Source organism: Erythrolamprus reginae, unplaced genomic scaffold (genome assembly GCF_031021105.1).
Source record: "Erythrolamprus reginae isolate rEryReg1 unplaced genomic scaffold, rEryReg1.hap1 H_17, whole genome shotgun sequence".
Taxonomy (NCBI): domain Eukaryota; kingdom Metazoa; phylum Chordata; class Lepidosauria; order Squamata; family Dipsadidae; genus Erythrolamprus; species Erythrolamprus reginae.
This window is the reverse complement of record NW_027248470.1, coordinates 481,954-497,221: the sequence shown is the minus strand read 5'-3', so window position 1 is coordinate 497,221 and position 15,268 is coordinate 481,954. Positions and strand designations below refer to the sequence as shown.

Here is a 15,268-nt window from a genome sequence, read left to right as displayed (position 1 = left end):
CACAAAAACACGGAAGTCCGGAGGTGGGGTTTCCCATGGAGGGGAGCCTCGGGGGAATCCCAGCAGCGCAAAAATGGGTGCTTCAGTGGCAACAGAAGTCCGGAGGTGGGGCATCCCAGCGGTGGCGGTGGGTTTGTAAGGTGAAAATAGTTTGTAAGAAGAGGCAAAAAAATCTTAAACCCCTGGTTTGTATCTCGAAAAGTTTGTATGACGAGGCGTTTGTAAGACGAGGTATCACTGTACTTTATTAGGTTATATAAAAAAAACAGGGAAAGGGGGGGATGGGAATACAAAAAAGAGAAGTAGGAGGGGGATGGGGTAAACAGTATTTTTATACAGCAGTTTATATATATTGTTGTATATACATTCCAAATATTTTTCTATATGTAGTTATTTTGTATTCAATATTCTTATTTGGATAATCTTATAACTGTAGTATTTAATAGTCCAAGGGTGACATGGAAGGGAAAGGTAGTTGGAGGCATAGTTCCCTCTAAGCTGAGCAGTGAGCAATCGCTCACTTAAAAATCATCATCAACTCAGAGTTTTCCAAACCTGCCCAGAAGCCGAGAGGGAAAGAGTGAGAGGGAAGGGGAGAGAGAGGAAGAGAGAGAAACAGATAGAAAAAAGAGAGGAAGGAAGAGAGAAAGAAAAAGAATGGGAGTAAGGAAGAGAGAAAGAAAATCAAAATCTAGTTGGAGGTGGGATAGAAAAGAAAAGAGGAAAGAAGGAGAAAGAAAGAAAAGAAAGAAAAAGAGGGGAGGGGGTAATACCTGCAGACTTGCAGGCATATGGATTGTGACGACTTAGTTTGATTATGTTTGTTATTTTTGCTAGTGAGAAGTATTTGTGAGTTATGATATTAGTAGGTTTTTACCCTCCTCTGGTTCCAGGGAAGCCCTTGGAGCCTGGGGAGGGCGGAACACAAGCCTACTGGGCCCACCAGAAGTTGGGAAACAGGCCGCTTCCGGCCTCCAGAGGGCCTCCGTTGGGGTGGGGGAAGCTGTTTTCATCCTCCCCAGGCATTGAATTATGGGTGGTGGGTACTCGCAGATGTGCAATGGCACGCCCGCATGCTCTTTCGGCACCCGAGGGAAAAACGGTTCGCCATCACTGCTCTAAACAATGCATCTGGTGCCATTCATGTAGTTAATTCCAGGACATTTGCAAGAGGTTGGGGTTTGTTTGTTTTTTTGCAATGTTTCATTGCCAAACTAACTCAGTGGTAACTGATGGTGTTTTCTAGTTTGGTAATTAATTTCTTTATTTATTAATTCAATTTCTACGCTGCCCTTCTTCTGAGACTCAGGCGGCTGACAACAGCAATATACACATGACAGAAATCTGTATAAAAATAAAAATAAAAATCCCCATATTTGAAAAACCAACCAAACAGATTCAAACATTATGCATCAGACATTCATTCATTGGGCGGGACAAGGTATTCACATTTCAAAGGCCCCTGACCTGCGGGCAAAGATAGGTACAGTACAGATCTCTGGGGGGAGCTGATTCCAGAGGGCCGGGGCCGCCACAGAGAAGGCTCTTCCCCTGGCTCCCGCCAAGTGATATTGTCTAGTTGACGGGATCTGGAGAAGGCCGACTCTGTGGGACCTAACCGGTCGCTGGGATTCATGCGGCAGGAGGCGGTCCCGTAAGTAATCTGGTCCCATGCTGACATGTCGTGGCCTGATGCCTCTCTATAGACCATGACGGGGGGTGGGGAGGATTGAGGGTCCTGATTTAGAGGAACCTGTTATTCGATTTATGTTATTTATTTATTTTGTCCAATGCACAACAATACACAATGAAGGTTATAGAGGTTATACTCGAGTAAAATATATTAGAGAAAGAATAGAAGTGAAAATTTAGGAATGGAATATATCAATTAGAGAATAGAAGGGTATTATGAGAGTAGTATAAGAAGAATAGAATAGAAGAATAGTAGATACGATATATGAGATATAGGAGAGACAATAGGACAGGGGACGGGAGGCACTTAGCGCACTTATGCACGCCCCTTATGCACTGGTGGTTTTTCAAGAGGATTAGCACCCTCACTGCATGCATTCTCTGCTTGTGGGTGTTGCCTTTTCTGGTGGCAGCCATTTCCTTTCTTGATCTTCTCTGCAGAATCCAGAGCTGAAATTCGTCTCACCAATTCGAGGCCCCAAAGCAGGAGGAACCAGCCTCACGCTGACTGGATCCAAGCTACTGACTGGAAATCCCAGCAGAATCAGCATCTGGGTTGGACACTTCCCTTGCTACATGTAAGAAAGTGGGGATGGCAGCGGCCACTTTTTTTTTCAGATTTGCTTCTTGTTTGAGGATGTAAGAATATGGCTCCATCCAAGATGCATTTTGGGCATGCACAGAGAGATATACGGCAGACACATACCTAACGGGCTTTACTGAAGGCAAATCGTGTCAGACTAATCTCATTGAGTTCTTTGACTATGTCACAAAGGTGTTGGATCAAGGTGGTGCCGTGGATATTGCCTATCTGGACTTCAGCAAAGCCTTTGATACGGTTCCACATAAAGAGCTGATAGATAAATTAGTGAAGATTGGACTTAATCCCTGGATAGTTCAGTGGATTTCAAGCTGGCTGAAGCATAGACATCAGAGAGTTATTGTTAATGGCGAGTATTCTGAGCAGAGACAGGTTACAAGCGGTGTGCCACAAGGGTCTGTTCTGGGTCCTATTCTTTTTAATATGTTTGTGAGTGACATAGGGGAAGGTTTGGTAGGGAAGGTTTGCCTATTTGCCGATGACTCTAAAGTGTGCAATAGGGTTGATATTCCTGGAGTGGTCTGTAATATGGTAAATGATTTAGCGTTACTAGATAAATGGTCAAAGCAATGGAAACTGCAGTTTAATGTTTCCAAATGTAAAATAATGCACTTGGGGAAAAGGAATCCTCAATCTGAGTATTGCATTGGCAGTTCTGTGTTAGCAAAAACTTCAGAAGAGAAGGATTTAGGGGTAGTGATTTCTGACAGTCTCAAAATGGGTGAGCAGTGTGGTCGGGCGGTAGGAAAGGCAAGTAGGATGCTTGGCTGCATAGCTAGAGGTATAACAAGCAGGAAGAGGGAGATTGTGATCCCCTTATATAGAGCGCTGGGTGAGACCACATTTGGAGTACTGTGTTCAGTTCTGGAGACCTCACCTACAAAAAGATATTGACAAAATTGAACGGGTCCAAAGACGGGCTACAAGAATGGTGGAAGGTCTTAAGTATAAAACGTATCAGGAAAGACTTAATGAACTCAATCTGTATAGTCTGGAAGACAGAAGGAAAAGGGGGGACATGATCGAAACATTTAAATATGTTAAAGGGTTAAATAGGGTTCAGGAGGGAAGTGTTTTTAACAGGAAAGTGAACACAAGAACAAGGGGACACAATCTGAAGTTAGTTGGGGGAAAGATCAAAGGCAACATGAGAAAATATTATTTTACTGAAAGAGTAGTAGATCCTTGGAACAAACTTCCAGCAGACGTGGTTGGTAAATCCACAGTAACCGAATTTAAACATGCCTGGGATAAACATATATCCATTGTAAGATAAAATACAGGAAATAGTATAAGGGCAGACTAGATGGACCATGAGGTCTTTTTCTGCCGTCAGTTTTCTATGTTTCTATGTTTCTAAGAATGTCTCTACTTACAAAATTGAACGGGTCCAAAGAAGGGCTACAAGAATCGTGGAAGGTCTTAAGCATAAAACGTATCAGGAAAGACTTCATGAACTCAATCTGTATAGTCTGGAGGACAGAAGGAAAAGGGGGGACATGATCGAAACATTTAAATATGTTAAAGGGTTAAATAAGTGTTTTTAATAGGAAAGTGAACACAAGAACAAGGGGACACAATCTGAAGTTAGTTGGGGGAAAGATCAAAAGCAACATGAGAAAATATTATTTTACTGAAAGAGTAGTAGATCCTTGGAACAAACTTCCAGCAGACGTGGTTGGTAAATCCACAGTAACTGAATTTAAACATGCCTGGGATAAATATATATCCATCCTAAGATAAAATACAGAAAGAAATATAAGGGCAGACTAGATGGACCATGAGGACTTTTTCTGCCGTCAGTCTTCTATGTTTCTATGTTTCTATTTATGGTTGAGGAGAGAAGGCAAGACTGTGAATTAGTGACTCCTGAAATATATTTTACAGGAGGCCACAGAGTGATCAATTTTGGCCACAAATACAATGTGAATTTTAAATGGGTTTTTTTCGAAGTCTTATTTTTTTTAACTATCGGTAGGCTAAATATTTTCTGGAGGAAGTTTATATATTTCTCTTGCTTTCCCTCTCTTCTAAAGCCATTCTGAGATGCAGGAACATGAGTTGCTGTGCCAGACAAGTGCCAGTAATGTGTCTACGGAGTTTTCCATCACAGTCAAATACGGCGATCAAGAACGGAGGTGGGAGCATTCCTTTTTCAAATACACCCTTGACCCCAACATCACCCACGCAGAACCAGCCAAGAGTTTCCAGAGGTAACAGCAAATAGGGCAGATTTTGAGATGAAACCTTTGGGTTGGTAAATCCTCTCCCTTCTGCTCATGATTGACTAGGATAGTTTTAGGAGTCAAGGGCAGTGAAGGGCTGCAATTTTTTTTACTGTGGCTGTGGCTTATTTTGTGGGTGTGGTTGGCCAGCCACATGACCATGTGGGAGTGGCTTGACAATCATGTGACCAGGGGGTTGGCTTAAAGGTCATGTGACTGGCTTAAAGGTGGCCTCTCCTCGCCTCAAAGAGATACAATTTCCCTATCTAATGAACATCCAAAATATACTATTTAATTCTATGTATATATGCCATAGGTGTACATACATATTACACACATTATTATTATTATTATTATTATTATTATTATTATTATTATTAATTAGATTTGCATGCCGCCCCTCTCCGAAGACTCATTATTTACTACATAAACTGTGTATGCACACACACACATGCACAGCTCTTCTAAAATTATAAACATTCAACCTCATTTACTATGATAGGAAAAACATACCCAGAGCCCAGAAGGGAAAAAATAATAATTTTTTTACCGGTTCTGTGTACCTGATCAAAATATTTCTACCAGTTCTGCGTACCTGGCCGTACCCGCAGGAGCCCATCAGTGGTCCAGGGGTGTCTAAAGAGGAACAGATCCAGGGATGGCTTCTAACTTATCTCACTACCTGTTGTGGGTGCGCATACACAGTGCCAAAAAATCGAAAAGGAAAAAAAACCCAAAAATAAGATGGTGACCGCATACACACTGCCGGAATTTTGGCTTCCGTGAATAATAATAAACATTCAATAATAATAATAATAATAATATTATAATAATAGTAATAATTCAATAATAATAATATAATAGTAATAATTCAATAATAATAATAATAACAACAACAACCAAACAAACATGACAGCACCCACGGACCACCACCAACCAAACTGGCTTTGTGACATCGTTGTGATGTCACTGGTGGGTCGCTACCAGTTTGGGCGAACTGGGAGGAATCTACCCCTGCACAGATCCTTATCCTATCTTACGCTGAGGTATTTTAGCATTTAAGGATTAAATGATCTGCAAGTTTCTGTCATGCTGTTTATTGGTGTTTCTGAATCTGCTGTGTGGAGATCTTTAGTACATTATGACAACTATGCTAGTGGTTCTGGATATAGAGGCCAAAATAAAATTATAATTATAATGAAAGCAAAATCTCGGAAGACAGTTGGGGCAAGTTGAATGTGTTACATACATGAGTATGTATTTTCCCCTGTCTACTCTTTCTATACCATTGAAAGTCCCAGCGAAATCATTCATCTGTCTTTTGCTTTCTATTTTTTGTCCTTCTATGGGGTTTTTTTTCCTGATGAGGCAAATGGGATTGTCTGGGATTGTCTTTCATTACTTAAATGCAGAGGTGAGCAACTATGGCTCCTTAAGAATCTGTGGACTTCAACTCCCAGAATTCCTGAGCCAGTGGCTCAGGAATGCTGGGAGTTGAAGTCCACAGCCTGTAATAAGGGCCACATTTTCCCACCCCGTCTTAATGGAACAATTCCAAAGCTTCAAATACCCACACTTCATGTGCTTACAACCGTCAATGTTTGTTCAACTGTACGCATTATTTCAGTGGTGGGCGAGAGATAAGAGTTCGAGGACATAACTTAGATGTCGTGCAGTGGCCAAAAGTCCGTGTCACAGTTTCACCCTTGGAGCGCCGACGTCGGGGTCTGGAAAGACGGCGCAGGATTATTCCAGAAACAGAATGTCTACAGAACGCTCTCTGCAGTGTCCAGCAAGTAAGTGAGATTTGTTTATTTGTTCGTTTATTTATTTAAATTTATAGGCCGCCCTCCTCCAGATAGACTCAGGGCGGTGTACAGCAATAAAAAATACAGATAATAAAAATACAATTTAAAACCCCAATATAAACATTCATACACCAGTCATTCATAGCTACAGGCCAGAGCAGAGTATAAACGCTCCAGGCCTGCCGGCAAAGCTGTGTTTTAAAGGCTTTTCGAAAGGCCATGAGGGTGGGAGCCATACGAATCTCCAGGGGGAATTGGTTCCAGAGGACTGGAGCCACCACAGAGAAGGCCCTATCCCCGCGGCCCTGCCAGCTGACATTGTTTGGCTGACAGGACCTGGAGAAGGCCAATCCTGGTGGCTCTGATTGGTCACTGAGACATGTGAGATTAAAAATATCTCCCTCTTAGCCCATTTCAAGTTAATTCTAGAAGGGTCCTGGTTGGAGAATAAACCAAGTTCTGCAGTGGTGGGTTCTACTTACCTTCCCCATCAGTTTACATCGCGACGGACAGTGTACTTCCTGGGAATGATCCTCTACACCTGCACAGTACTTTTTTAAAAAGTTTATGCGCAGAAGCAAAAAATAATATGGCGGCACCTATCGCAGTCGGTTCCATAGAACTGGTCCGAACTGGGAGGAACTCACCTATGATGCTCTGCTCTTTTCAGATCCAGGAAGAATCAGGGGGATTGAAGACAGTTCAAAAGTTTGGATATTATTCCAACCGTCAGAGCCATTTGGCTTCTGTGGATGTTTCCACACATGGGTGGAAAGGAGCCATGTTCTATTCCGGAGGCATTCTTAAGATCCCCTACCCAGAGTGCCAGGCTATAAAAAGTGTGGGCTTAAATTACAGGAAGGCAAATTCTTATTCAGTGTTATAAACAACTTTATTTATTTATTTATTTATTCATTTATTATTTAGATTTGTATGCCACCCCTCTCCCAAACAGTAAGAATATTTTCGCCGAATGTTTCTGTTTTTAAACAAGACAGTTGTAAATTTTGCCTTCCCACTTTATGATCTTTCTTGCTACAGTTAAGTTAATTACTTCAGTTGTATAGGGTTTCCCTCCAAGGCAGGGGGCTGGACTAGAAGATCTCCAAGGTCCCTTCCAACTCTTCCCTTCCCTTCTTCCCTTCCCTTCTCTTCCTCTCCACTCCACCCAACTCCACTCTACTCTACTCTGTTCTACTCTATATTCAAGTTATAACCACAGTTGTTAAGCGAATCTGGCTTCCCCACTGACGTTGCTTGTGAAAACTTCACTTAAGGTGATCCCAGGACCCTGCAGCCATCATGAATGTGAACCAGTCGCCAAGTGTCCAAATTTTAATCATGTGACCATGAGGATGCTGAAATTGGTCATAAAACGGTCATCCCCGCTCCCCTGTGCCATTATGACTTCAAATGATCAGTAAATGAATGGTTGTAAGTTGAAGTCTACCTGTAACCAAAAAAAGTGGTGGACTCAAATTCCCTGGACATGTTTCTTTTCCTTAGACAAGTAGAAATGAGATAGGTTGCCAGGCATCTGAGGACAGAAGAACAATCATAGCAGAAGAAAAGTGACCACTCCGCAAAGCCAGAGCTGCAAATGCTGCGACAATGGTGCCCCTTAAACTCCATTTAAAATAGATTGAAAAGCAAAATATAGACTCGAATCTTCCGTGCTTTACTGGGGTCTTACAGATTTCGGTCCAAAATTCTAAACTCTATCTCAAGGGTATGGAAACCACTTGGGAAATTTATTGGGAATAGAATTTTCTTGAAAACAGAGTAGCTTTGGAAGAATGGTAGTCATTAACCTCCCTTCATTTCTGATCCAAGTTTGAAGAGCCATGTCAAGTCAACTCCTCCAACCTCATACTTTGCAAGACGCCAGCAATTAAGACGTTGTCCCACCCCGTTCAAGTCAAACTGGAGTTTGTCCTGGATAATCTCAGCTTTGACTTCAATGCCTTTCATCCCACTGGCTTTTCTTATGAAGTTGACCCTTTCCTGAAGCCCCTCAATACAGACAACACCACCAAACCGTACCGTCACAAGCCTGGAAGCATCATCTCCGTGGAGGTAAACGGAACAACTTGTTCTCCATAAGTGGAGAACGAGTGTCTCTTCTTTGGTTATTGACTGTGATGATTATTGTTGTTGTTGTTGTTGTTGTCTTGTGCACCAGGTACCTGTTTTCGCGCTGGGGGGATTCCCCTGAGGCTCCCCTCCATGGGAAAACCCACCTCCAGATTTTGCGATGCTGCAGGGGAATCCCACCAGCGGAATCCCACCAGCGTGAAAATGGGTGCTTCGGCTGGCAGCGGAAGTCCAGAGGTGGGGTTTCCCAGTGAGGGAAGCCTCACAAAATCGATGCTGTGATTTCGCTGAGGTTTCCCTCGCTGGGAAACCCCACCTCCGGACTTCCGTCGCCAGCCGAAGCACCCATTTTCACGCTGGTGGGATTCCCATGCTGGGATTTCCCTGCAGCATTGCAAAAAGGCGGAAGTACGGAGGTGGGGTTTCCCATGGAGGGGAGCCTCAGGGGAATCCCACCAGCGCAAAAACAGGCGCTTCGGCTGGCAAAAGGGGTGAATTTTGGGCTTGCATGCATTAATCGCTTTTCCACTGAGTCCTATGGGAAACATTGTTTCGTCTTACGAACTTTTCACCTTATGACCCTCGTCCTGGAACCAATTAAGTTCGTAAGACAAGGTATCACTGTAATCTGAAATTTCATCATCATCAAAGAGTTGATGAACTGTTTGGTGTTGGTGTAGAGCAGGGGTGTCAAGCTCAAGAGCATGGGGTACTTGGATCTGACCCCCAGGGCCACCCTGGAAACAGCGAAGGACTGGCCTGCAGTGCTTCTGCCAGCAAAAAAAGGCTCCCAAGCCCTGTTTTTGGTTGCCACGGCTTCCTGCAACCTTCTGCCAATGAAAACCCATTTTCACTGGCAGAGGGTTGCATTCAGGACACCGAGACAGCCAAAAATGGAGATTGGGAGCCTGTTTTTGCTTGCAAGGCACTTGGGCCGCCAGCTGCCCCTGACAGGAGTGACGTCAAGCTGGCCAGACCCGCCTTGGCCACACCCACCCTGGTCCCCTGAAGTCCTACCAGCGGCAGGTTCTCTTATTTCCATACTGGTGCGCTGCACCTGCATCACAATGTTTTGTGTGTGCACACATCCCCTTGCACTATTTTGCTTCCGTGCCTGTGCAGAAGCAAAAAAAAATATCACCCAGAAATCGCACAAAAGAATAGTGCTGTGCACAGACCAGCAAAGACAGCACCTGAGTTGTTGCGCACAAATCGCACAATCAGCGGGCCACTACCGGATTACTGCACCAGTGCCCACCAGTAGGAACCCAGTTCAGAGTTTAACACAACCTTGATGCGGCCGTCAATGAAATCAGTTTTGACACTTCTGATAAAGAGTAACCAAAGGAGCTTTTTCAAAAGGCAGCCGACCTTTTTTTTCCTTTTAAAGACATTGCACTTCTCATCCAAGAAGCTTCTCCAGTTCTTTAAATCCTTCCATCCTCCACCATTCAGCCAGAATTTGAAGAAGCTACTTGGATGAGAACCGAAATGTCTTCAAGGAAAAACAAAGCCCGCTTGCCTTTTGAAATAAGCAACTTTGGGACAGGCATGACCTGGATAACTGTGAATCTCCGCTGTGGAGTAACTTTTCACAAGGGTGTCCTTCTCTCTCTTCCTCCAGGGAGAAAACCTGGATCTGGCCATTTCTAAAGATGAAGTAAAAGCCATGATTGGAGTTGGGGTCTGCTCAGTCAAGACCCTAACGAAGAACCACCTGTATTGTGAGCCTCCTACTGAACAACCGGCCCCTCAACACCGAGCTAAACGGGAAGGCATCGACTCACTGCCAGAATTTACGGTAAGAAATAGCCTAGAGCAGAGGTCTTCAAACTTGGCCACTTTAAGACTTTTGGACTTCAGCTCCCAGAATTCTCCATCTAGCATAGCTGGCTGGAGAATTCTGGGAGTTGAAGTCCAAAAGTCTTAAAGTTGCCAAGTTTGGGTTCTAGGGCAGTGGTTTTCAACCTCGGCTACTTTCAGGTGGAAGGACTTCAACTCCCACAATTCTGGGAGTTATAGTTCATCGCTCTTAAAATGGATCAAGGTTGAGAAACACTGGTCTAGGGATATTGAGAATTAAATTCAATCCAGAATGAGAAACTTGGTTTAGGAACCTGACGTTTTGCTTTAAAAATGGCAATGATATATATAACCCATTCCAAGCAGGGACGGGGAGAAATGAAAGTTTTTGGTCATTGGTTTCTTCCTTCTCCATCAGCCAATGGGAGCTAACCACCTCTGAATCTGTGTAGAGAATCAAAACTTAAGCTTAAGGGTGGGTGTGGCTCCAGTCTCCACTCTGTACTCCTCTCTGTACTCTGCTGAAATGCAACTTACTCCCCTGCTTGTGTTTACTTGAAGAAAGAACTCTGCTAATGGTATTGTAAATTCATCTGTTCCTATGTTTATAAAGAAGTTTATGGATCCAACTGAAATAATCACTTGTGTGTGCTTCTGGTTTTGATTTTTGCAACAAACTGTAATAAAAATAATGCCAAAAAGAGGGAAAAATAGGGCTCGTGGTTAGGTGTGTTCCTTGAGAAATTGTGATGGGATGTAGGGAGGAGGTAGATCATTAGGAAGGAATGGTGTATTCCAGAGAGGTAACGCAGCCCAGATATTATGAGAGAAAGTAGGATGAAGACAAGCCCCTCTCTAATAGCCCTTCACTCCACCACTCGAAACAGAATACCCTACGAAACTAGACTTACAATCCTGGGTCTAGAAAGCTTAGAACTACGACGCCTTAAACATGATCTAAGTATTGCCCAAAAGATCATATGCTGCAACATCCTGCCTGTCAACAACTACTTCAGCTTCAACTGCAATAACACAAGAGCACGCAACAGGTTCAAACTCAATATCAACCGCTCCAAACTTGACTGTAAAAAATATGACTTTAGCAATCGAGTTGTTGAAGCGTGGAACTCATTACCAGACTCCGTGGTGTCAACCCCCAACCCCCAACATTTTCCCCTTAGACTTTCCACGGTTGACTTCTCCAGGTTCCTTAGAGGTCAGTAAGGGGCGAGCATAAGTGCACTAGTGTGCCTTCCGTCCCCTGTCCAATTGTCTCTCCTATATTTTATTTATTTATTTTATTTATTAGATTTGTATGCCGCCCCTCTCCGAAGACTCTTTTCTTTTATATATATTTTCTCCCATCCATATATCCTTCCTCTACTCTTCATTGACGTATTCTATTCTCATATCTCTTCTTCTATCCCTTCCCTGATATTTACTACTACACGTTTTTATTCTCCTTAACTTTCAATTTGTATTGGAGAAAATAAATAAATAAAATATACTGTAGACGCAGACAGTAGGATGCTCAGTCTGGCAAGATTCAGTCTATAGCGACAAAAAGAACGCAGCGTGGAGGAACTGACACGTACCATTCTTAGCTTTATGCCCGACAGAAATATTATGTTTGTCCAAGGTGATGCAACACGTACTGTATCTCCCAGGCCGGTGTATTTATATGTTTGTCCTCACGCAGGTTCAAATGGGGAACAAGAACTTCTGGCTTGGCCGTGTGCAATACGACACAGAGAGTCAACTCACTTTCCCCCTGGAGGCCCAGGTTGGCTTGGGAGTGGGGACCTCTTTTGTGGCCTTGATTGTACTCATCATCGTCTTCATCTACAGGTGAGAACAAGGCGGTCAATTGTGCTCGTAAGCCGAGAACTACATCTCCATTATCCAATGAAGGGGAGACGTAAGATTTGGGAAGAAAGGGACCAGCGTGGTTTTCTTTTCTTTTTTTTCCCCATTATAGGCGAAAGAGCAAACAAGCCCTGAGGGATTACAAAAAAGTTCAAATCCAGCTCGAAAATCTGGAAACAAGTGTTCGGGACCGGTGCAAAAAAGAATTTACTGGTACTACTTCTGATTCTATCCTTTCTTACAGTCATGGATCAGAATTAAAAATTAAATAATAAAAAAACCAGAACAAAACAAAAGTTAATACAGTGATACCTCGTCTTACGAACTTAATTGGTTCCGGGATGAGGTTTGTAATGTGAAAAGTTTGTAAGATGAAACAATGTTTCCCATAGGAATCAATGGAAAAGCGATTAATGCGTGGAAGCCCAAAACTCACCCCTTTTGCCAGCCGAAGCGCCCGTTTTTGTGCTGCTGGGATTCCCCTGAGGCTCCCCTCCTCCGGACTTCCATGTTTTTGTGATGTTGCAGGGAATCCCAGAAGCACAAAAATGGGTGCTTCGCTGGCAACAGAAGTCCAGACTTCTGTGTTTTTGTAATGCTGTGATTTCACGGAGGCTCCCCTCACTGAGAAACCCCACCTCCGAACTTCCGTTGCCAGCAAAGCGTCCATTTTTGCGCTGCTGGGATTCTCCTGCAGCATCACAAAAACATGGAAGTCCAGAGGTGGTGTTTCCCATGGAGGGGAGCCTCAGGGGAATCCCAGCAGCGCAAAAATGGGTGCTTTGCTGGCAACAGAAGTCCGGAAGTGGGGCATCCCAGTGGCAGCAGCTTGGGTTTTTAAGGTGAAAAATAGTTTGGAAGAAGAGGCAAAAAAATCTTAAACCCCGGGTTTGTATCTCGAAAAGTTTGTATGATGAGGGGTTTGTAAGACGAGGTATCACTGTATTACATTAGAGTTAGTGGTGAGATCACCAATGAGTGACCAAAATCTGCCACATTTTACAGATGTGAAAATAGAATTTGACTTCATTAAAAAGAAATGGTCTCATCCTTAACTGATAGCAACAGGTACAGTATATATACCCTTGTCAAAAAAATAAAGGGAGCACTTAAACAACACAATATAACTCCAAGTAAATCAAACTTCTGTGAAATCAGACTGTCCACTTAGGAAGCAACACTGACTGACAATCAATTTCACATGCTGTTGTGCACTCTCAACTTTGTACAGAACAAAGTATTCAATGAGAATATTTCATTCATTCAAGTCTAGGATGTGTTATTTGAGTGTTCCCTTTATTTTTTTTGAGCAGTGCATATATAATAGATAATTTCCCAAATATTTTACCAGGTAAGGAGTTATAAGTCTGTGAATGAGAGAACAATATAACAGCATATGAACTATAGTTTCAGTGGCCCCTCGTCCATAAAGGATTTTTTTATATCGGCCCTCCAGAACTGCTGTGGAAGGACATTGCAACATGATAGAGTTAGTGCCCTTCGAAATTTAGAAATAATTACAGTGATCCCTCGATTTTTGCGATCTCGATCTTCGCGAAACGCTATATCGCGATTTTTCCCACCCGATGATGTCACTCTCTTCCTTCCTTTCTCATCTTTCTTTCTCTCTCTCTTTCTCTATCTTGCTTCTTCCTCTCTCACACTCTCTTCCTCCCTCTCTCATCTCTTTCTTTCCTTCTCTCTCTTTCTCTATCTCTCCCCCTCTTGCTCTCGAGCGCCGGGCGGCGGGCGGGCGGGCGAGCGGCGGGCGGGCAGCAGCGAGGAGCCGAAGATCGGGGTTTCCCCTTTGCGTGGGAGGCTGGGAAACCCCGATCTTCGGCTCCTCGCTGCTGCTGCGCTACCGAGCAGATCAGCTGCTGGGCGGCCGAAGAAACCTTCCTTGGGTCTTCCCCGCCGCCCACGCAAACTCCACCATCTGCGCATGCGCGGCCATGAAAAAAGGGCGCGCATGCGCAGATGGTGTTTTTACTTCCGCAACCCTACATCGTGAAAAATCGATTATCGCGAGGGGTCTTGGAACGGAACCCTCGCGATAATGGAGGGATCACTGTATACAATATAGGTATCTTGCAGTTTATGAAGGGGTTCTCAAGAAAATGTTATTAAGTACAGCATATAGATCCTACTACAGTTCCTGGCCTTTAATGGAAACATAGAAACATAGAAGACTGACGGCAGGAAAAGACCTCATGGTCCATCTAGTCTGCCCTTATACTATTTCCTGTATTTTATCTTACAATGGATATATGTTTATCCCAGGCATGTTTAAATTCAGTTACTGTGTATTTACCAACCACGTCTGCTGGAAGTTTGTTCCAAGGATCTACTCCACTTTCAGTGAAATAATATTTTCTCATGTTGCTTTTGATCTTTCCCCCAACTAACTTCAGATTGTGTCCCCTTGTTCTTGTGTTCACTTTCCTATTAAAAACACTTCCCTCCTGAACCTTATTTAACCCTTTAACATATTTAAATGTTTCGATCATGTCCCCCCTTTTCCTTCTGTCCTCCAGACTATACAGATTGAGTTCATTAAGTCTTTCCTGATACGTTTTATGCTTAAGATCTTCCACCATTCTTGTAGCCCGTCTTTGGACCCGTTCAATTTTGTCAATATCTTTCTCTAGGTGAGGTCTCCAGAACTGAACACAGTATTCCAAATGTGGTCTCACCAGTGCTCTATATAACGGGATCACAATCTCCCTCTTCCGGCTTGTTATACCTCTAGCTATGCAGCCAAGCATCCTACTTGCTTTTCCTACCGCCCGACCACACTGCTCACCCATTTTAATACATTGTTTAAATGGGGACAGTAAGACAACTTACTGTGGCCAGCTCACCAAGGGCATCTTGCCACGGCAAACTAGGCACGGCCCTCTCGCCACAGCCATTTTGCTGTGGCCAACCCACTGTGGAACAATCCACATAGGATAATTAAGTGTGATAAATGTTATTCACCGCTCGCTGTTCCTTCTGCATTATTTCCATTTTTGTCAATGAAAATAATGTTGAAAAAAGAGTGGTGGATAATAGCATTGAGTTATCCTGCACCGAATTGTCCCCTCAGCGAGTTCTCCCACGGTGAGTTGGTGGTGACAAAATTGTAGTGAGATGGCTGCAGCAAGTTGGCTATGGCATTTTATTTATTTATTTTATTT

The 15,268-nt window shown here is 43.4% G+C and overlaps 1 protein-coding gene across 1 annotated transcript in view; it reads left to right on the top strand.

The window, feature by feature from the left end:
• The window catches only part of LOC139155362 (plexin-B1-like), a 229,951-nt gene that overhangs the window by 163,746 nt on the left and 50,937 nt on the right, over window positions 1-15,268 (top strand). The window contains exons 18-24 of the mRNA XM_070730495.1: window positions 2,134-2,270; window positions 4,330-4,506; window positions 6,146-6,314; window positions 8,160-8,402; window positions 10,045-10,221; window positions 11,923-12,071; window positions 12,202-12,302. Coding sequence (XP_070586596.1) covers window positions 2,134-2,270; window positions 4,330-4,506; window positions 6,146-6,314; window positions 8,160-8,402; window positions 10,045-10,221; window positions 11,923-12,071; window positions 12,202-12,302 — 1,153 coding nt within the window. The remainder of the gene's footprint in view (window positions 1-2,133; window positions 2,271-4,329; window positions 4,507-6,145; window positions 6,315-8,159; window positions 8,403-10,044; window positions 10,222-11,922; window positions 12,072-12,201; window positions 12,303-15,268) is intronic.